Source organism: Pteropus medius, unplaced genomic scaffold (genome assembly GCF_902729225.1).
Source record: "Pteropus medius unplaced genomic scaffold, Ma_sr-lr_union100, whole genome shotgun sequence".
Lineage (NCBI taxonomy): Eukaryota > Metazoa > Chordata > Mammalia > Chiroptera > Pteropodidae > Pteropus > Pteropus medius.
The window spans coordinates 9,964,769-9,988,783 of NW_024354503.1; the positions used below are offsets into that span (position 1 = coordinate 9,964,769).

At 34.8% G+C, this 24,015-nt stretch overlaps 1 protein-coding gene across 2 annotated transcripts; it reads left to right on the plus strand.

The window, feature by feature from the left end:
- Window positions 1-1,040: 1,040 nt before the first annotated feature.
- On the plus strand, window positions 1,041-22,340 carry HINT3 (histidine triad nucleotide binding protein 3). Of its 2 annotated transcripts, XM_039854210.1 has the most exons (5): window positions 1,041-1,444; window positions 10,100-10,217; window positions 15,296-15,365; window positions 17,207-17,333; window positions 20,082-22,340. In XM_039854210.1, the coding sequence occupies exons 1-5, from the start codon at window positions 1,244-1,246 to the stop codon at window positions 20,112-20,114; spliced, it is 549 nt and encodes a 182-aa protein (XP_039710144.1). In that variant the 5' UTR covers window positions 1,041-1,243; the 3' UTR covers window positions 20,115-22,340. The 2 variants fall into 2 exon arrangements, with proteins under 2 accessions (XP_039710144.1, XP_039710143.1); XM_039854209.1 differs by lacking the exon at window positions 20,082-22,340 and having other exon boundaries at window positions 17,207-17,599.
- The last annotated feature ends 1,675 nt before the right edge of the window (window positions 22,341-24,015 follow it).

A 24,015-nucleotide genomic window follows, 5' to 3' on the forward strand; every position in this document is an offset into this window, starting at 1 on the left:
ATATAAATTCAAAACATTACTGAATTCATAATAGGACTTTGTTATGTATTTTCTAAATCAGTGAATCTCAAGGGTAAAACTATTATCATGAGCTGGTGCAGGAAAAAAAATTTAGTGTTAAAAAAGGAGTTCTGTGTTCAGAAAGGCTGGTGGCTTCTGGAGTTAAATAAACCTTTGTCTGAACTTTGTCACTATCAATAATTAATTGTCTGGTATCGGGCAAGTCTGAGTTTGTTTCTTCATCTCTGTAGTGGGGATTGTAAAACCAATCTTTCTTGTTTTGACGGTGAAGAGAAATAGCACATTTTAGGTGTTCGGCAAGAGCCAAGTATTATAAAATAAAAGGTTGAGGTCAAATCAGAGTCCATGTTGAACATCAAGCTAAGGAATTGGTACTTTTAAGTGTAGTAGTTACTGAAGGGTTTGAGTGACAGGACAATCAAGCAGGGAAACTAGTTAGGTTATTGCAGTGGTTGAGGTGAAGCATAATGAGGCATTGGTGGAAAATTTCTGTGTTATTTCAGACCATAAACCACAGGACTCCACATTTACTTGTGTATGAGGAATGTGAGATTAAAACTCCTATTTCGATTTTGCTAGTGCTGTTAACAAAAAGGAAACGTGAAGTTCAGTTTTGGACATTTTTGAGCTTAAGCACCTAAAATTACTCGGCTGAAAAATGCACACACGAAGCATCAAACACAGTTTATGTTAAAAACTTTAGAAATTCTTTTCATTCTCTTAAAACCTACATATTTTTTAAAACTTTTTTTTTTTTTCTTGTGACAGCATAATACACTGCTATGTTCCACGTTTTGGGGAGAGGAAGTCCAGAATACCCAAAACAGGTTTCACTTAGCCAGATATTAGAGCGCGCTGGTGATGTCATCACGACACGACGTGGGACGTGCTCCTGCGTCTCGGTGGTCGCCGTGCGTCACTACCCAACAGACGCCGGGGGCCGGGCGACTCCCGCGCCTCCAGCTCCTCCCGGTAGCGCCGTGGTACTCGCGCTCCCCCTCGTGGCCTGGCTTCAAGGCCAGCGGCTGGCTTTGGGGCCCAACACCGCATCGCCCTCCGCCTAGCATCAGCCTGGATCAGCGCGTGCGCTCAACTCTGCTCCGCCCAGCGCCAGGCGAGGGGCGACGCCTCGAGGTAAAACCGAGAAAGTGCAGGAGAGGACTCTGTCCAGGCCTAGTTGTCCTGGACAAGCCGAGGCTCAGGGACGCAGGGGACTGGTGAGATGGCAGAGGAGCAGGACTACCACAGCGCGGAGTCAGATCCCTACTGTGAGGCAGCGGCGACTGCAGAACCTACGGTGTGTTCATCCCAAACCCCCGAAGTCGCCGCAAAATCACCGGAGCCCGAGGACTACAATAGCAAGTGCGTGTTCTGCAGGATCGCGGGGCAGCAGGAACCGGGCACCGAACTCCTGTATTGTGAGGTGGGCGGCAACGCGCGACAGGGCGTGAATGGGGACGCGATCGCCCGTGGGAGCTGCGGGAGCGAGGCCTCGCGCCGGTCCGGACCCGGGCGGGGGTCTTGTAAGTCCTTCAGCGCTCTCTGGGTGGAGGCCCCGAGTGTGGATCGGGGTGGGAAGGATCCCGTGTGAATGAGGCTGGGGATTTGGGGGGTTCTAGTATTGATGGCTGACTTGCTCCTCTTAGGGCAGAGAGATTCTCCAGCGATCTCCTTGCTGTTTTGAGCGGAGGAAATGTAGTAATAAAGACCATACTTCGCCCTATCTCTGCAGGTACCGAGGTATTTGGCAGAAAAATAGCATTTATGACCTCTGCTTTTATAAAAGGAGTTCCCTCCCATGCCTTTCTGGACACTGCTTTTTAATTCTGCACACTCTAATACTGTTATTGAAGTAAAAACTAGTAGAAAATAGTAGTAGTTGTGAAAAGTTTGTTAGGTTGACTGACAATAGGCTGGAGGAAGTGGGTCTTAGTTCAAACTATTCCTCAGTAGCCTCTGGAGGGTACAGTTGCTATAAGTGTGTTATCAGTTGAAATTTGTGCACATTTTTCAGAGCACTGAGACTTTGCCTAGATATTTTAAAACATATCTACCAGTTTTACACACCTTCGAAGAAACAACCTTTTGAGAATCCAAAATAGAATGCAAAGATTCTGGTTTTTGTTTGTTTGTTTGTTTGTTTTGTTTTGTTTTGTTTTGTTTTAGTGGTAATCATTCATTTGTTAGAAGTAAATTGAATTCTTTCCATGCACCTACGTTGGAGATTCAGTGGTAAGTAAGATAAAAGGATAAAAGGTTAGTCCCTGTCCACATCTTATAGTCTAAATAAAGGGTGGAGTGAATACAGATAGAGGAGGCAGCTTCCGTGAATGCCCTGTGCTATGGTGAGTTGCTTTATACACCTGCGGTATTTTGCAAGCCTGTAGGAGGAGCACCTAACCCAGATTTGAAGGGTTACAGAAAGCTTTCCAGAGGAAGAAGACATGAAGAAATAAGTAGGAGTTGGCCTCGTGTGAGAATAATATCCTAGGTAGGGAGAACTTCCGGAAGTTCATTTTATGCTATAGGAGAACTAATAGTAATTCAGTCTAACTGAAACATAGAATTTGAGGGGATGAGTGGTGAAAGATGAGGCTGGAGAGGTAAATAAGAGGCCAGATTATTAAAGGTGTTGTAATTCATGTTCAGGAATTTTATCTTTACCTGAAGAGTGAAGGGAAGCTCCACAATATTTAATACTGGGTAGGGAGGAAGGAGTTCAGGAGTTACATGAAGGAGTTTGATCTTTGAAAGATCCTTCTGGCACCATTGCGGAGATTGGAGAGGACCAGTCCGAAGGCATGGAGACCTGTTAGGAGGCTATTGAAGTAATATTGACAATGGCCTAAAATAAGAATGGAGTATTGGGAATGAAGAAGAGTGAATCAATTTAAGGATATTTAGGAGGTAAAACAGGCAGGACTTGTTGATGAATATAGATTAGTTGCTTTTAACTGGGAGCGGTTGCCCCCTAGGGGACTTTTGGCAATGTCTTGAGACACTTTTGTTTATAATAACTGTGGGGGCAGGGAGGGTTACTGACACATAATGAGTAGAGGCCAAGGTTGCTAACATTGTACAGGACATAGGCCAGGCCTCCACAACAAAGAATTATCCAGCCCCAAAATGTCAATAATGCTGAGGTTCAAAAACTCTGATGTAGATGTAGAAGACTGAGGAAGAGAAAGGGGGAAGTCAAGGATATTTCCAGATTTCTGGCTAGGGTGAACTGGTAGTTCTGGCACCATTTAATTAAAATTGGGAATATAGGAGGAGAATGGATGGCCAAGAGAATGGTGAGAAGTATCAAAGTGATAAATTCGGTTTTGGAATTTCGGAGTTTGAGGTGAGTGTGAGGCATCTAAGTAGAGATGTCCAGTAAGTGGTTAGGTAGTCTGGCACTTCAGAGAGATCTTGATCTCTAAGCCCAGTTTATAGGAAATGCCATTTTGTAGATGGAAGTCAAAAAGAGGGGAATTAATGAGATCATATAGGAAGTATATGTAGATTAAGAAGTGAAAGGAGGGCTACATAGAAGCCCAAAGAACACCAAAATCATAAGGAAGAGGAAGACAACCTGAAAAGGGGACAGAGAAAGAACAGTCAGAAAAATAGAAAACTATGAAAGCTAAAGACAGAGGGTATATCAAGAAGAAAGGAATTGTCAGCAGTATCAGTAGCAATATCAGCTTTCCCTAATCCTCAGGTCTGGGTTAGGTGACCAACCTACATGCTTGTGATGGGGCCAGGTTAGATCAGAACTGTTTTTGTCCCCAAAATGATGTTCATTTACCTCTAGAAGAGCAATCGTAATGCAATGGTGAGGCAGAAGGCAGACAGCAGTTGATTGAGAAGAACTCAGATGGTGAAAAATTGAAGACAGCAAATAAAGACAACTTTTGAAGAACGTTTGGCAATCTTGGGGAGGAGGGAAAGGGAGTGGTAATTACAGGAGGAGTTAAGGATTAAAAGAAAGCTTTTTAAAACAGTGAAGACTGGTGTGTTTAAATCCGGTTGGGAAAATGCCAATGGAGAGAGTTTTACAATGGACTGGGGAGGTAGAGATCCCTGGGAAAGAGGAAACTCATTCATTCATTCATCACTCAGTATTTGAATGAGTGCCTTCTCTGTTTCAGGTACTGTCGGAGGCAGGGGGATACAGAAGTAAAACATGCAAAAATCCCTGTCCTTGCGGAACTTACATTGTAGTCACAGGAAATAAACAATAAGCAGACTATTAAGTAAAGTGCATAGTTTATTAGGTGGTAAAAATAAAAGAGGAAGGGGATGTAGTGTTTAAATTTTCTTCAGGAAAAGCTGCACTAAGAAGCTGGCATTTGAGTGAAGGCTTGACAGAGGTGAAGGAGCAAATTACATAGTTGTCTGGAAGTAAAAAGTTTGAAGAAGCTTCTTTGAAGGCCATGAAAGAGGATCAGAGAAAGAAGGATTGTTGTATAGTGATGAGGATCAGTTGAAGTTGAGGGCATTCAGTTTAATGTCTGCTCAGCTGTGTGAATTTTTTTTTTATCCTTCCAGCAGCAGCCTACGTCTAGTTTCAGATAAAGTGGGCAATTATGTCGACCCACGGTTGGGGTCTGGCCGTGTGAGTGTTATGGAAGTGCAGTGGGACAAAGGTAAGAATTTATGGCTAGATAGTAGTTAAGTGAAATCTATGTTGAATAGGGGAAGGAAGTGGGGACAGGAAGCAGCTGACAGGGAGGAAGAATAAGTACATCAGTTGTCTGTCTATAAAGTAGGCCTCCGCTAAACTGATCCATAGGGTCAAGAGGGGCTCAGCTCTGCCTCTTCATTCACTCTTTATTTTATTAAATATAGAATTAGGTTAGTGAGAGGCAAGTGAGTTTTTTAACTTTGCGGAGTTCAGTATTACTTAGATTCCTAGAAAGTGCTTTTAAATGTTGTACACTCTTGTCCCAATGTTGAAGAAAACTAATAGAAGGTAGATACTAGTAGTTGTGGAAAGCTTCGTTTGTCTAAAACTAGTCATCGAGATGGAGTGGGATGGTCCAAACTTCTATCATAGCTTTCTTCCTGCCCAAAGGTCAGGATTTTTTCTTTGTAAGAAACTATCAGAAGAGAAGAAAATTTGACTTGGCATAATTGGAGTTACCAGCATCATGTGAGATTATTCTGGGAAACCTTTCTGGCAAAAGCTAGAGAAGATTCTTCATCCCGTAGGCTTCTATATGGTGTTTTCTTGTTGAATATTAAAGAATTAAAACTAAATAAAGGCTAGACCGTGCATTCTCAGTGAGGAAGATATCACTGCCAAGGGGGTGAAAATTGTTTGTTTGTTTTTTTTTCAGGGGGTCAATATCGTACTCTTTTTATGTATGGGGTAAAGATATACATAGAGTACATAAACAGAGTGTATTTGTGGTATTAAAATACCATGGAGATGGTATTAGGCGAAAAAAAGTTTTAAAAACGTCTTTAGGGAGGCAATAATGAAAAAACGCTTGGAAAACACTAACCTAAATGTTTATTTTCACCTTGCTTAAGACCATAATGAGGAAATACTAGTTCAACTTGAATTTTCTCCCCTTTGTTTAGTCAAAATTGCCCTACACCTTAGATGGCATGGTATTGAAGTATTCTTTCAAATGTCATTTCTTTTTATTTGCTTTAGATAGCAGTCAGGATTCAGTTCAAGGAAAGAAAAAACATTCTAATTATTCAAAGCCAAGATTGATTTAATGTAGAGAATTATTTGCTATGAAAGTCCTTGCAAGGGTTGGCAGAGCAGGTTCTAGAAAAGCCTCCAAGAGTGACACCCAGAACAGCACTGCAGAACTGGCTCACTGGGGAGCTAGTCGGGGAAATAGGAGTCAGGTAACTTCCTCTGGAACTTGGACTTCAGGAAGATGTTTTCTCAGTTGCGATTCAGAGACAAGGAAGCAGTATGACTGCCCCTTTTGAGGGGTGTTTCAAGTACTATTGGCCGTTTGGGTTGGACTCTGCTTTGTTGTACAGGGTTATTCCACTGATTGCAGGATATTTCACATTTCTGACCTCTGAGCATAAAATGCCAGTAGTATCCACAACCTAAAAGAGCACCTACGTATTTCTAGTCCCCTCTGAGAACTCTGCTTCAGAGCTACACTATACCTGCTGGGTCCACACTGATTGTCCATGCTGACAAAAAATGCACGTCTTATGCCTCAGGTAGGCTTTTCAAAGCACCTATGTCCTAAGTACATCAACTGGCAAGATCTGAATTCCTTTTTAGCTATAATACAGAGGGCACAGAAGTATTTGGAATGGTGGTCGAGTGCCAATCTACCGTTTATCACAGTTTGTTATTTTTAAATGGATGCTTAGCCAAAATGGTTTAGATTCAGTGGCGATAATGAAATCAAGATAAACTAGCTGTTTGCCTAAACCGTGAAGTCTCAAAAAGAGGAAAATTGATGTTCTTTTCTGGGGGAGGAGCAAGGGCAGGGCAAAAAAATGTTTATTCTTATACGTATAAAGTACAGAAATACCATATACAGAAATACCATAAGCAGATACTCAATATAGCCATGGTATAAAAATACCATGAGAGGGGGCCAAATAGGAAAAAAAATACTTTCCAAAGATTCCTTAGGGGGCTAGTAATGAGGAAAGTTTGAGAAGCACTGTTCTAATTAAACACTGACTGTAATTCCAACTTTAAGAGGTTGTTTTGCAAGGACAGACTGAAAGATCATGGAAAATCCATCTCTGTTACTAGAAAAGTATCTGAAAATCTAATGATATACCTCTTTTTTAAGGAATAGAGAAGGGAACATTGGTAGCTTCATCTTTCTTTTTAAGCAACTGTCATTTATTTATTCAGCAGTTTTGCTGGCTTATTATGTGTTTACTCACTTAGAGTTCAAGATGAATATGGGATGTCCCACACTTCAGAAGCTTGCCTATCATCTGAATTGAAAATGGCAAATAAAACATTCTTTATTTGCCATTTTCAATAAAGGAAAGTACATTTGGAGAAGTCTAGCATCTATTCTCTTGTCATTTCTACCCTGTTCCTCTTCCCCCATAAGAAACTTTAAAATATTTTCTTGTTTGTCCTTCCACTGTGAGTAAATATATATGTGTAAGTTTATATTTTGTTCTCTGTTCTTACACAAAAGATAGCTTAACCACTATCCTGCTCCTTGCTTGCTTTTTTAATTTAGGTGTATGTTCCCAAAATTATTTTGTAAGTTTATAATGATATTCCTCGTTCCTTTTTATAGCTACACATTTCTCCATTGTGTGGATTTACCAAAACTAAGTCAGTCTCCTGGTTGAATTATGGACACTTGAATTATTTTCAGTCTTTTGCTATCATAAATCATGCTGCAAAGAATAGGCTTGTACATCCATCATTGCATATTTTTTTGTCAGTGTACTTTTGGAATAAGAGGATAGTCTTAAAATGAAGAGTCTAAATAATGGCTGAGTCATTATTAGCAATGGTAGAGATGGAGATAGCAGACAGCCAGTTTCAATATTTTTAGGAAGCTTAATGGAAATCTAAATCAATCATTGATTGTTTAGGCTAACTAAATCATTACGTTTCTTTGCTTTTGACAGGAATTTTATCTACTCCTGGTGATGATGACACTTATGTTGATTAGTAGTTTTTTTTTTATTAGAATTGAGAAAATTTTTATTCATACATGACATTTAGTAAATAAAACTTTTCAAAATAGGGGTTTGGGAGACAAAGAGAACTGGGCATTTGGTTCATTCTTACGGCGGAATCATAGAGTATGGGGCAGCAGGATTTTAGGAGCTTCCTTAATTTTTTCTCTTCTGTTATCCTTTAGACTGATACTTTCTGGTTCCATGAATCTAAAGCAGTGTTATTCCTGCTTTGAGGTGGAATTCAGCTACATTACTTCAAACTAATTCTAATCAGGATGTATTTGGTACCAGAATTACCTCTAGATTTTTTAAAGTTAATGTCATAATTGAGGGGGAATAAAGACATCTAAAATTGTTGTTTTATGTACTGCCTCATCTGGGAAGTACAATTCTGGCTATTTTATTGTGCTAGATTTGATCCTCAATACTAATTGTTTTTCAGCTTGTAGCATCAAAGAAATAATGAAAAATATTAAACAATCAAAAACATTATGGTCTTTGATCTTATCCTTTTTAAAAACATTTCATGGATATCAATATTTAAAGTTACTCTTAGATAAGACATAATAAAAATGAATTAAAATTGATATAATTGTCATGTTTTTATTTTATAGTTAACCATTCAGGTTTCCCAAGTCATCCAGCCTTCTGGGATTCCTCTTTGTGGGTGCATGCACATCACGTATACATGTATGTACATATGTATACACACATAAAACTGGTCTGAGTCTCTATCCATAAATCACAGGAAACTCATCACTCTCTAGTATATCAGAGGATTTTTCTCACGGGCAGGGGTAGAGCGGTGTATGCTGCAAACATCCCTATTCACCTCTCACGATTTTCTGTTTCTACTGAATTTTCTATCTCAGCCTCAGACCTTTTTCTTGGATTAAACAGAGACTAACACAGATTCTTTTCCTTTCATTTTCCTGATATTTTAATGCAAAGCAACAGTTGCTGTGGACTTTTCCTGAAAGTTGGGGGGTAACAAAGGAATCTCACATTCTTCAAACACACTATCAAATCCCTGTTTCTGTAGGCAGGCACCTCAATTCGGTTCTTGTTTGTGTACTTTCCTCCTACTTCATGCTGTGTTCAGTTGACCCATCACTGTTTACCACAAGATCTTAAAAGTAACATGTTTTTCCTTCTATTAAAGTAATACTTAATAGCTGGAAAAATAATCAAGATTTTTGTGTTGTGCCTCCACATTTTAGTAGCTTCTCGCCTGAAGGTATATAAGTAAGGACATCAACAACATCAATATTTAAACAGTTTTTAGTAAAGTGATATTCTGGGCATTTTATAGAAATATTGAGATAGGAAAGGGACACATGATACCTTGTTTTTGCTACTTTCCAGTCCAGTTAAAGTAGACAAAAAGTTTCATTCTCTAAAGCATGGTGGCATTGGTGGTGGACTTATCACTTGAAGCTTAGATGAGCGGTATGAACACTGATAAGGAAGTTAATGGTACAATATGTACAATTGCCTTTAACTATTGTTCTCATTGAAACCTAGATTACTGGCATGGATATGAGGCCCTGATTCAAATTGAATTTTGGAATCCTGGAATGGAGAACCAATGAGTAATAGTGTACTCTGGAGATTTTTCAAGGGAAACTATACTTATTGATATTGATTTTATTTAATTTTGACTAATTTTTTTTTATATAGGATATTAAATAAGGTTATTTAGGGAATATAGATTTTTCTCTTGGAAAAACTTGAAACAGTGTTAATAGATCGAAAGACTCCCTTTTTCTTTACCTTTTCTTTTTTCTTTACATTACTGTGTGGAATATGTAAACCAGAAAACTGATGTAATAGGTTAGGCATATAATTTATTACTATATACTAGAGTTTGTTTCAGCATATCAAATACTTTTAAGTGCTGTAAAGTGGCAAGTAAACAGAGAGAAAATGTATTTGTATATAATTACTGTAAAATGTTTAAAAAAATAACCTGTCGATATTTATATGCTAGATGATGTTCTTATAATTAGGATCATGCTTTGGAAAGAAATGAAATATAAAAAAGAATTTATCAATCTTTCTATGATTCTGTAGTCAAACCTTTAAAAGTAATTATTAAGAGTGAAAAATCCCTAGGGTAGAGATGGAGAAATATATAGTGGGGAAAAAAAAAAGACCTCTGGAATTTTTGGTAATAAAGATTTAATAAACTTTATTCATAATTCTTTTCTTAAAATTTAATTTATGTCTTTTTATTCTCTACAATAAATGAGCATTTCATGAAAGAAGCTAATGATTGCCTTTATAGACTTAATGCATAATCACAAAATTGCTCAGTGGGGCTTAGTTGTGACATAAGTATCATTTTAATCAGACTGAGATTTATATTTTAGACATGCCAGAACAGCATTAGTAATTTAAAAAAAAAATTCGCTAACAAATGATATGTTTTTCTCTTTAGAATGAAGACCTAATTTGCTTCAAAGATATCAAACCAGCAGTACCTCATCATTATCTTGTGGTACCAAAGAAGCATATTGGAAACTGCAGAGATCTAAAGAAAGATCAAATAGAACTGGGTAAGATGATGGCACTATTCTTCATGATTATATCATCTTGAATTGGCATCAGTGATGGCAGTTACATTTAAAAAGAAAAAATCTAGACGTATTACAAAAAATCTATGACTTTTTGAAACTTTCATTATGAAAAATTTCAAATATATACAAAAATAAAGAAAATAGTATAATCTCCATGTATTCATTACCCAGCCTCAACTTTTAGTAACTCATGACTGATATTTTTTCATCTATTAACCTTCTCCCACATTGTACTTGAAGCAAATCCCAGATACGTTGTAGTCACATGCCGTTGAGTTGGCTCTGACTCCTGGCAACTCTGAATGAGTGTTGTCCACAATGTCCTGTCCTCAACAGCCCTGTTCAGCCCCTGTAGACTCATGCCTATGGCTTCTTTTTTGGAGTCACTCCATCTCATATTTTTTTCTTCCTCTTTTCCTGCTGCCTTCTGTTTTTCCCAGTATTATTGTCTTTTCCAAAGAACTCTGCCTTCTCGTGATTTATTTAATCTTTAAACTCTCTAAAAGATATTGCCTCTTTATGTTTTCTAAATGTTGGCTTTTCTTGACTCTGAAAATGAAAAGTGCTGTGAAAATTATATACAAATAAGTGAAAATATAGCATATGAGCTCATGTTGCCTGAAGGTGAGACTGTACTGGTACTTGCCTTGTAGTTTTTTGTGTAGATGAACTAACACCAAAGTTTAATTATAAGAAATGTGATGAACTTTTAGCCTCTGAAAAGGAAATTCTGAATTTTGTCTTTTACAGGATTATCTTGTATTTTCCTACTCATGATTTCTGTGACTTATCAGCTATCGTTTACTGAGACATTTCTAATCTGCTTCAGTAACCTTTGTCACCAGGGTCTGGAATTAGTTGGTTAATACTTTAAGGTAGCTGGCAAGATAGATAAATTGGGCTAGATTTTTTTAAGGTGAATAAGAATTTTTTTTTTTGATGGGAAATCTTGATATGTAGTTTATTAGTGTTTAGATTCCTGAATTACCAGTTTTTAAACTTTTTTTTTCTAGATATTACAAAGTTCCTTAGTCATCTGAAGTTCTATGAGTACATTTTACACTTATTTCAACAGATGGAGGCTAGTAGATGTGCAATATTTAGTACCAGGCAACATCTACCACCATAGACTTAAGTACTGATATACTTCTATATTTCCTTTTATACTGTTTTTCTTAAGGAGGAAGAAATGTGTTCATGGTTGTTTTACTTTTTCTAGTATTTCTTATTAAAAGTTGTATAACTTTTTGCAAATCAAATATTACTAATTTTGAAGCAGCATGGTATTTGGGATTTCATTGTACTTATACCGTTCTTTCTGATTTTGGATACTTTTGATATTTCCCTAATATGATTTTTAAAGTTTTTGCAATTAATATTTCATAAAGTCTATGAAGCTGGGAAAATAAACACATGGAAGAGCTTAATAACACTATAAAACATTGTGACTATAATTGACATTTATAGAACTCTATACTATATAGAATAACACTTTGTTAAGAGCACATATTCACCAGGATAGACCTTGTTTTGGGCAATAAAATATGTCTAAATATATTTAAAATGATTTAAATCTTATAAAATATGTTATTTGATGACAATGAAATTAGATTGAAAAATAATAAAATCTATAATACCATTAAATATTTTTAAATTTTTAAACACTTTTAAATGACTTCTAAGTAAAAAGGTCAAAGAGGTCAATATTTTGGATAGATTGGTAACAAAAATACAACATATCAAAATTTATAGTATGTAGCTAAAGCAGTGCCTAGGTGGAATTTATAGCTTTAAATGCTTATGGAGATTTAAAACAAATGCCCTAAGTTTCCACTTTAAGATGCTAGAAAGAAGCAAGCAAATCAGATCAAAATAATACCAAAATAAGTAGAAAGAAGAAAATAATGAAAAGTAGATATCAATGATATAGAAAAGGACCAATAGGTTTTGTTTCATGTATTTTGGATCTGATTTTTTTTTTTCGGTATCCAAAATCTTTTTAATAATATTACATTATATATATGTACCACCTCTTTATCCATTCATCCAACAGTTGACACTTAGGCGTATCTTGGGCATTGTAAACAATGCTGCAGTGAACATAGGGATACATATGTTTTTTCAAATTAGTATTTTGGGTTTCTTTGGATAAATATCTAGAAGTGAGATTACTGGGTCTTTCTTTCTCTCTTATTATAGCCTTTGTTTTAAAGTCTGTTTTGTCCAACATAAGTATTGCTACCCCAGCTTTTTTTTTCATTTCCATTTGTATGAAATAATCTTTTTCCATCCCTTTCGATCTGTTTGTGTCTTTCGATCTGAAGTGGATCTCTTATAGGCAGCATTTGAGTCTTGTTTTCTTATCCATTCATTCTTTTGATTGGAGCATTTAATCCATTTTCATTTAAAGTAATTATTATTAGATATGTAGTTATTGCCATTTTATTATTCATATTTTTTATCTTTTTTCTTCTTCTTAAAGAAGTTCTTAAAAAGAAGTCCCTTTAACATTTCTTATAATACTGGTTTGGTGGTGATGAACTCTAGCTTTTTCTTGTCTGAGAAGCTCTTTATCTATCCTTCAATTCTAAACGACAGCCTTACTGGGTAGAGTAATCTTGGTTATAAGTCCTTGCTTTTCATCATTTTGAATATTTCGTATCAATCCCTTCTGACCTGCAAAGTTTCTTTTGAGAAATCAGCTTATGGGAGCTCCCTTGTAGGTAGCTAACTCTTGCTGCTTTTAAAATTCTCTCTTTGTCTTTAACCTTTGGCATTTTAATGATGAAGTGTCTTGCTGTGGGCCTCTTTGAGTTCATCCTGTTTGGGACTCTCTGCACTTCCTGGACTTGTATGTCTATTTCCTTCACCAGGTTAGAGAAGTTTGCCATCAGTATTTCTTCAAATAGGTTTTTAATTCCTTATTCTCTTTCTTCTCCTTCTGGCACCCCTATGATGCATTGGTACACTTGATAATGTCCCAGAGGCCCCTTAAACTATCCTCATTTTTTTTTTTTTTTGGATTTTTCTTTCTTTCTGCTCTTCTGATTAGGTATTTTATGCTACCTTGTTTTCCAACTCACTGATTCTATCCTCTGCTTCAGAGGATAGAATCTGTTGATTCCCTTTAATGTATTCTTCATTTCGGTTATATTCTTCGTTTCTGACTTATGTTTCCTATCTCCATTTTTATGTTTCCTATCTCTGTTAAAGTTCTCACTGACTTCATCAACTGGCTTTTTCTGGAGTTTGGTTCTGTTCTTTCGTTTGGGACATGTTTCTTTGTCTTCTCATTTTGGCTTTCTCCCCATGTTTTTTCTATACATTAGGTAGATCTGCTATGTCTTCAGGTCTTGATAGAGTGCGCTTATATAGTAGGTATCCTGTGGGGCCCAGTGGCATGGCTTCACTTGAGCTGGATCCTCCAGGTGTGCTTCTTGTGTAGATTGTGTGTGCCCTCCTGTTGTAGTTGAGCCTTGATTGCTATTTGCACATCAGTGGGAGGGATTGACCCTCAGGCTTTTTGGCTGTCAGATCTGATTTTAAGTGAATACATAATTATGATTGTCATTTCTTCTCAATGAATTGATCCTTTTTATCATTATAAAATGTTCATCTTTATCTCTGGATACATTTCTTGAGTCTATTTTATATGATATTAAATTAGGTACTCCAACTTGTTTATTACTTATTGTCTACACTGGGTATCTCTTTGTATCCTTCAACCAAATTGAATATTTATATTTAAAGGCTTGAAGAAAGCAATAGAGTTTTGCTTTTTAAAAAAATGTAGTGTGAAAATCTCTGTCTTTTAATTAGACATTTTAGTTCATAAACATTTAATGTAACTATTGACAAGTTGGATTTAGCTCTACCATCTTGCCATATATTTTTCTATTTATTCCATTTGTTTTTTGTTGCCCTGTTTCTTCTTTCTTATCTTCTTGTGGTTGATTGAATCTATTTTTTTTAGCATTCTACTTTATTTCTTGATTTTTAAGGTATTCCTTTTCACATTTTTTAAAGTGGTTGCTCTAGAGAGATTAAAATATACATCCTACAAGTATCATAGCTTATTTAGAATATTGTACCAATTCATGTAAAATGTGAGACATTTTGCAACACTGTTATTGCTGTTATATATATTTCATTTACATACATCATAATCCCATAATACTGTTAAAATCATTGCTTTAAACAGTCATATATGTCTTTTAAAGAAATTAAAAGATAAAACAGCCTTTTATATTGACCCACTTGTTTGGGATCTTGGGAGTATCTTAAAAGAAAGTAAGACACAGTGTGGCTTGAAGTAACTTGTGATTTTGTTTGACAGTATGGTACTGGCCTCGTCATGCACGTCTGGCAGCCTCCCGGCTCAAGCCTAACTTAAAGAAGTAAATATTAGCAACAGTTTTATAAGCCTCATTATAACAACTATCCTCTGTAGATTTTCTCTTTCCCTTTCAAATACTTGATTATACCATTCAGAAACAAAAGAGGTCTAAAGTTGGCATTGTGCTTTGATGATACCAGGTTACCAAAATTTTTCTAATGGGGAGGCATATTCCCATCTGAAAGCCATAAAGCACTGAGACAATAAAGGTGACAAGGCAAATAGAGTTTGGAAGCCAAAACAATTATACAAACATTTAGTTAGTCAAGGCTAAGCTGACACAAAGGGATCCCTAATTTGGGCTCAAAGACAAATTCAGCATTTTTCTGTCATCTTAATTCAAACAATTTTTATTTAGTTACTTGGTCTCCTTATCATTAGAATTAGACCTCAGCAGGATCAGATATCCTAAACAGTCACTTGATAATACCCCTCAACAGCTATTCAGAGTCAGCCTATATGTGATATTTTGTGACAGATTAAATCTTCATTTTAATTGCTGATAAGCAAACTTCTCAGTAACTTAGAGCTATTCAATGTGTTTTTAAATGTTTACCCATTTGATGCAATTTTGACTAGGATTCTGAAAGTTAAGATTAATAACAGTTTAATGAATTTAATGTCTCCTATGATGTAATGTGCTTTCTTTCCTGTTTTATAGTTGAGAACATGGTTGCTGTTGGAAAAACCATTCTTGAAAGGAATAATTTCACAGACTTCAAAAATGTGAGGTATGTATACTTCCAAGTAGAAATCATTATTCAAAATTGGTTTTTCTGAAATATTATTTCCTCATGGAAAATGAAAGCAGAGATGGCAGAGTTCGTGATTTAAATGACCTTTTCCTGAAAGTGAGCATATAGTTCATTGGTAGTACAAATTTAATAAACAAGATTTCTTCATCTCATGTCTCAGCATCTTCTAATAATCCCTACTTATACTTTGGACAGAAGTATATTCAAGCAGTAGGTAGATAAAATAGTTACAATATGTGCATTCCTATAAAATTGTGTGTAAATTGATATTTCTTTAGAAAATACTTTATGTGGTTTAAAAATACATTATTATACTTATAGCATGAAATGAATTTGAATTGTTTGCCTGCTGAACCATACTCTGGAATTGGTCAAAGTTGGAGCAAAAACACAAAATGTTCAATTTGGCAACTGTTTTTTTTTCTTTTTAAAAGATAGACTTTGCATTTTGTGACCAAAGCAGGACCAAGGCAAGTATAGTAGAGTTTACTTCTAACACCTCTAAACTGGAATTCAGAGAGAACTTAATTCTAATGCTATCCCTGCTACTTGCTATGTACTATACTTGTACTGGCTGTGTTACTTTAGACAAGTCTTTTAACTTCTCTAAGATAACACCTGCTCTGCTTACTTGTAGGCTCAAATGACACTGTATATGTGAAAATCCACCAAAAACTGTTAAGCACTATCCAAGAGTGATAATGACAAGAAGCAGATGGTATTTGAGACCCTTTGGCCAAAAGCAGCACATTTTCTTCCCAGTCATAGGAGTGCTTGTTAGAAGAATGGACATTGGATTAGATTTCAAGAGCCCTGAATCTAAATCCTGTCTCTGCCACTTTTGGACCTTGGCTTCCCTGTCTTTAAAATGAAAGGAATAAGTGAATCCTCACGTTGCTTCTAGCATTTACATTATGTGATTCTACATTATATGACTCGTGTTTCACAGAGGGAAAACCTAGTCTCCTTTTCTCTGTAGTGGTGAAAGCTTTTCAATATGTGTTGCATATGTGACTTTACATTTTCAGTCCTATATTGCAGTATAGCACTTCCGTGTCTTGCACACTCCTACTTATTTATTTATTTATTTTTTGAGACTCACTTCTAGTTTAAACAGGCAACTACTTCTAGGCTTGGATTATTGTTACAGGTGTGCCTTGCTTTACTTAGAATAAGTGGACTTAAAAAACGGTTTGTAAATTGATTTTTAAGAGGTTAAATGATATTAAAATTTTTTTATTAGTCAAAGGAATTCTCTTATGTTGTATAAAACAAATAATTATAGATAATTATCATCTAGCTTATTATAATAAAGTTTTTAATTATATAATTAATTTTACTACTGAAATATTGGTCTGTGAGAAGTGACTGACCGCTTTTATTAAAGGAGAAAGCCCGCCACCTACTGGCTAATAATGGAATAATGGAACCCTACTTCTTGAGTATCCTGTAATTTTTAAAAATATTCATAGTAGAGGGTGTATTTCAGGAGAATTAAAGCTTAATTTGATAAAGACTGAAGAGATAAAACAGAATGCCAACTCAGAATTCGTGAAGGTTATACTGAGGCTTAATATGCTGTAAAGGCCTTTGTTGATGAAGAGTTTTTGTTACTGTGAACTTAAACATGAAAAGAACTGTGTGAATATTCTAAAATATATAAAGAAAAACAGTAAAAGAGTATTTGCGTGGCAATCTTTTTAACTCAGGTAACCTATTTTGGTTCTCTTTAATATTTATGTGCTTTAACAACAACAAAAAAGCTTTAAACTAATGCAGAACTGATTTATCAATTATCTTTTACTTTTCTGTTTTAGAATGGGTTTCCATGTACCACCATTCTGTTCCATCTCCCACTTGCACCTTCATGTTCTGGCACCAGTCGATCAGCTTGGCTTCTTTTCAAAATTGGTTTATAGAGTGAATTCCTATTGGTTTATCACAGTAAGTGTTACTGTTATACTAGCAGCATACAAAAATAATTAAAATGTTTGTCCTTTTTTGTTGTATTTTTTCTTTTCTTGGCAATGGCTCTCATAGACTTGATCTTCTATTTTAACGTATTGCTTGCACATATCTAAGATAATATTTTTAATTTGGGGATTTTCCAGGTCATAGAAATGTAGGAAGAGAAGCTATCAAATCTCTTCTTTGCAAGCAGAGGCTATGATACAGAAGAAACATGGCATTAAATAGTTCAGAATTCACAATAATATCTGGATTCAAATTCTTCCTTCATTAGTTACTTGAGGGACCATGTGCAAGTTACTTAAACTTTTTTAAAGGCCCAAGTTCTTTATCTGCTACCTGGATACCTGCATATAGGTTAATAGTGCCTTATACCTAGGGCCGATAAGAGGAGTGATAAAATAATTTACATGTAAAGCACTTAAACATGTACCTTGCAAATGCTAAGTACTCAGTAGATGTTATCTGATGCCTCTCATCAACATCACTGTAGAAATTGAGTTTTCGTAATTTTCAATAGTTTAAACTCCTTAGAAAAGGGCTGCAGTAGTAGCATCAACTACCAGATCTGACGTTAAAGCTTTAAGCCCACCCAAATTGCAAAATTCTGCTTTGCTAGGATAAGAATAGAAGAGAATTCAGCTGATTACAGGCCTGTAGCCTGACAGTTAAGCCTTTGTCCTTCCAGAGCCAGTGGAAGTAATTTACCAGTCTCTTATTTATGTATCCATGATGCTAAGATGGCCTATAGTGGCTATATCTGAATAATTATAAAATTATAAATTAAATAAAAAACATTAGTTAATGCATATTATTATTATAGTCATATATGAAATTAAAAAGTAACCGTTCTCTAGAAACTTCGTATTTCACACTTATTTCTCTCTTCAACTTGTCTAGATGATTTTACTTAACTTAAAAAAATACTTAAAAAATAAGCATGTGTGTATATTTGAAATAAAGTGGGAGATTCTGTAGGACAGTTGGTGTGGTCTCTTTAAAATATCAGTGTAATAAAAAGGGGATTTTTTTTCTTGTTTGTACTTCTAATTTTCTACATGATCCATGCTTTTATAATAAAAAATTTATTAAAAATATGTTTTTGTAAAATAGTCATAGGGATGTAAAGTACAACGTAGGAAATATAGCTAATAATATTGTAATAACAATGTATGGTGCCAGGTGGGTACTAGGTTTATTGGGGTGAACACTTTGGAAGGTATATAAATGTCTAATTACTGTGTCATACACCTGAAACTAATATAATGTTGTATATCAACTATAATTGAAAAATAAATTAAAAAACAAAAAGGGAATTCTGACCTATGCTATGATATGGATGTACCTTGAGGACATTATGCTCAGAGAAATAAGCCAAATAGTATATAATTTCTCATATGTGAGGTACCTGGAGTAGTCAAATTCATAGAGACAGAAAGTAGAATGGTGGTTGCCAAGAGCTGTAGGGGGAAGCGAATGGAGAGTTTTTGTTTAATGGACATAGAGATTCTGTTCTGCAAGATAAGAGTTTTGGAGATGGGTGGTGGTTGCATAACACTGTGAATATACTTAATATCGCTGAGTATTAAGCCTGTGTACTTAAAAAAATGGTTTAAGATGTTAAATTTTGTTATGTGTATTTTACCACAATAAAATTTTTTTTAAAGAAAACAAAAAGAATACATTTCTTTAAATGTTTTTAACTGTATTTCCTTACATGATTTTTTAGTTATAAGTAAAATGAATGAACAAAGTTATAAGATCTGTTAATAGTTTATCCAGGGAATCTGAATTCTTCTTAAATCTGTGGGTATATATTATGAGATTTTGAAAAAATCAAGCTAAAGATATTAAAGTTTATTTCAAAATCTCTTATATAGTAATCAGATATATAATTGAGAAAAGTATCTGAAGTGATACTAGAAGACTTTAGTTTACTTTTAATTTTTAAATGGCCTTTATTTTGTAGAGCAGTTTTAGATTCACAGCAAAATAGAATGGATAGTACAGAGTTCCCATATACTCCTGTCCCCACACACTCACAATCCTCCCTACTATCAACATTCTATACCACATTGATACGTTTATTATAATCCATGGAACTATTGACACATCATTATAACCCAAAGTCCATAGTTTACATTAGGATTCATTCTTGGTGGTGTACATTCTCTGGGTTTTAACAATGTATATTGACATGTAAAAACCATTATAATATCATACAGAATAGTTTCATTTCCCTAAAAATCCTCTGTTCTCTGCCTGTTCATCTGTTCCTCCCCCTTCATCTCTCATAACCACTGATCTTTTTAATGTCTCCACAGTTTTTCCTTTTTCAGAATGTCATATAGTTGGAATCATACAATATGTACCCTTTTCAGGTTGGCTTTTTTTCACTTAGTAATATGCATTTAAGGTTCTTCATGTCTAATTTACATTTGAAAGCTTTAGTATTATATTTATTTTCCTTTTCTTATTGAAACTTTTTAATGACTATGCAAAATGGATAAAAAATATGCCTATTTATATGCAATATAGAATACCTTTACTATAGTTTATAAAACTATTATATTTATATTTAGTTTTTTTGTAAGATATTTTTAAGAACAAACATGTAGTATGCAGCTTTTCTACTGTGATATATTATAGTAGGGATGCCTGTTGAATTATTTCACACAGGCTATGATAACTGTAACAAAAAATGTTATATTTTTAAAATTACAGGCCGATTATTTGATTGAAAAACTAAGAACATGAAAATGTCAACAGTGGAAGATTTTCTTAATTTTGGCTCAACATAAACTAATATTATGGTCCCTTTTAAGTCATTACAATGGTAAGATTTGTTGAATTTTATGAAGAGCTGTTACTGAGTAGACTTAAATCTTTTCTGAATGTCTGTTTCCTGAGATCTGTAATATAGTTACATGAATACTTTGTCATTGACTTGTTTTAATGGTTACTTGTCTAGGGTATAAGATACTATAGCTAAAATCCCATTAAAACAAATTCTGTTAATCAAGAAGGGCTCTGTATTAAAAATAATTCAAATATTTCATTTCTCAGTAGTCAATTATAATACCGATTTATTATGAAGAATAAACTGGTATAGAAAGTTCTTTGTTGGAGCCTTTATTACTATGAAAGAGAAAAAAATTATCGACAGTTCCATAATTTTGCACATAAAATTTCAAAATAAAGAGTACCATATTACACACTGATCTCTGTTCTCGTTGATGGAAAGAACTGTATATGTGTCACTTTTTACTCAGATTACAGATGCTGGTTTTCACTTCTTGAAACCTAAAACCTTTGTAATAAATTTGTCCTATATAATACATATGTGATAATTTCTAACCATGGATTTGCAATAACATAAATTTGGCTATGCAAGAGAATTCACTGTAATGGGATTTTACCTGTAAGAGCATAAATGGGGAAGAAACATAAAATGGTTATATTAATGTATTAAAACTGTTGCTTTATGGCTTGTTTATTTTTCCAAAGGAAAATTGTAGTTAAAAAGTGATTGGACCTATCTTTTGTCATGGAAAGGTCATAGTTTGAAAGTAGAGAGAGTCTTGGATGAGAAAATTTATTTTAATAACACAAAGTTAATATTATTGATATATCATTTTATGAGACATACTTCTTTAGGAATTGTCTTTTGTTGCTAATTTACACTAACAGTAGTGAATGTGATTGAAGAGTAGGTACTGAAAGCTAATCCTACATTGTGCCTGTTTATAATACTGCTATGTACATGAATATGTGAACATGAGGCTAAGATGACTAGTTTTCTTTCTGATTTTTTTTGGCTTGATATTAAACATAGTTTTAAGTAATGAAATATTAATTACAATATTTAGTTACAGCATCCGGAATCAATATTGTGTAGTTCATGCATTCATTTATTCATCCAGCAATCATTTGCTGAGCATTTAATGTGTAGCAGACACTGCCAGGATCAGGAAATGCAGAAGTGTGAAAGGACAGTTTGCCTTAAGTTGCTAATACAAGGGTCAGACAAATCCAGTGATTACATTTTAATGTGTTCAGTGCTATAACGTCCACAGAAGAGGCTGTGGAGAGGGAAACACGTTCAAGAGCAGGTGGCAGTGAACTGAGTATTTAAGACTCTGTGTTAGGCAGATAGATGGTGAAAATTTAAGCTCAGAGACCCAGGTGTACTTTCCTTGCATTCTGCTTCCATCATTATTTACTTTACAGTTGAAATGAGTGTCCAAATTCTGTTTAATCGTTGAAGGTCCAATGAGGGATTTGGAGGTGTTATGGGCTCTCAAAATTAGATTTACAAGTTTTTCAGCACTGCTTTATTAAGTAGCTTATTAACAGTAGTGAATGTGATTGAAGAGTAGGTACTGAAAGCTAATGGGCTCTTGTGGGTGAGCACCCACAAGGCTTTATATATCAGTTTAAATATGACCAGCTGAAGAAAAGGAATATTTAGCATGTGTACCATGTTGTATTATTTGAAATTGCAATAATGTAATTGACAATATAATGATAACATGTAAGGTAATTAAGGAATTCTCAAATGCCTTAAGGACCTTTTAAAAAATGTGATTAGCAAGTTGATTTAATTTACATAGGTTTATACTCCCTCAGTAAGTTTTTCTTTTTTGTTGGAAAACCCTTGGAACTTCACATTTTTAGTAGCAGTTCTCTTTTTAATTGTAAAGATTAATAATCAAATTACTACAGTTGAAATTCACTCAGCCTTTTCAGTAGTATAAGAATTTGGTAACTCTCTAGCTATCCTGTAACATTAGCTCAACACAAAGCTAATTCATGGCCTGTCTTAAAAATATTTAAAGTAGTATCGAGAGCATTATTTATGCATATTGTGATACTGTTTGTTTGTAATTGAAAAATTGTAAAATTATTAATAATGAGCCATTTCAAACTGTACTTAATTAGCTAAAAGAAAGCTAAATAAATGTGGAAAAATGTTGTGTCAAATTTTGCCTTTTGGAACTTTTTGTGTGATTTTAAAACTTTATATTTTTAGAGCAATTTCAGGTTCACAGCAAAATTGAGAAGGTACAGAGATTTCTCATACACCTTCTGTCTCTACACATGCATAGCCTCCCCCATTATTAGCATTCTTCACCAGAGTAGTGTATTTGTTACAATTGATGAACCCACATTGATTACATCATAATTACTCAAAGTCCATAATTTAGTTTAGGGTTTACTCTTGGTGGTATACATTATATGGGCTTGGACAAATGTATAATGACATATATCTGTCATTATACTAACTTACTAACTATTCTCACTGTCCCAAAAATCTTTGGTCTGCCTATTCATTCCCGCCCTTCCAGCCTCTGCCAACCACTGATCATTTTACTGTCTGCATAGTTTTACCTTTTCCAGAATATCATATAGTTGGAATCATATGGTATGTACCCTTTTAAGATTGGCTTCTTTTACTTAGTAATGCACATTTAAGGTTCCTCCATGTCTTTTTATGACTTTGATAGCTCATCTTTTTTTAGTGCTGAGTAATATTACATTGTTAGATGTACCACACTTTGTCCAATTGCCTACTGAGGGATATCTTGCTTGCTTCCAAGTTTTGACAATTATGAGTAAAGCTGCTATAAACACCTGTATGCATGTTTTTGTGTGGACATAAGTTTTCAGCTCCTTTGGATAAATAACAAGGAGCACAATTGCTGGATCATATGGTAAAGCATATGTTTAGTTTTTCAAAAACTGTCGTAAACTCTTCCAAAGTGGCTGTACCATTTTGTATTTCCACCAGTAATGAATGAGAATTCCTGTTGCTCCACATGCTTTCCAGAATTTGATATTGTTAATATTTGGGATTTTGGCCATTCTAATAGGTATATAGTGGTATCTCATATGTTTTAATTTGCATTTCCCTGATGACATATGATATGAACCATCTTTTCATAGGCTTATTTGCCATTTCTATGTCATCTTTGGTGAGGTGTCTGTTAAGGTTTTGGCTTATTTTTAATTAAGTTGTTTGTTTTCTCATTGTTGAGTTTTAAAAGTTCTTTGTATATTTTTGATGTCTATTATCAGCTGCGTCTTTTGCATATGATTTCTCCCAGTCTGTGACTTGTCTTACTCTCTTGACATTGTCTTTCACAATGCAATTATTTTCAGTTTTAATGATTTCCAGCTTAGCAATTATTTCTTTCATTGATCATGCCCTTGGTGTTGTAGTTAAAAAGTCATTGCCATACCCAGGGTCACCTAGGTTTTCTCCCATTATTTTCTAGGAGTTTTGTAGTTTTGCATTTTACATTTAGGTCTATGATTCATTTTGAGTTAATTTTTGTGAAAGTTATAGGGTCTGTGTCTGGACTAGGTGTTTTTGTTTGTTTGTTTGTTTGTTTTATGTGGATTTCAATTGTACCAGTACCATTTGTTGTAAAGACTTTTTTTTTTTTATTATTCCATTGTATTGCCTTTGCTCCTTTGCCAAAGATCATTGACTTATTTATATGGGTCTATTTCTGGGCTCTCTGTTCTGTTCCATTGATCTATTTGTTTTTGCTAATACCACTGTTTTGATTACTGTAAACTTTATAGTAAGTCTTGAAGTCGGGCATTGCCAGCCCTCCAACCTTTTCCTTCTCCTTCAATATTGTGTTGGCTA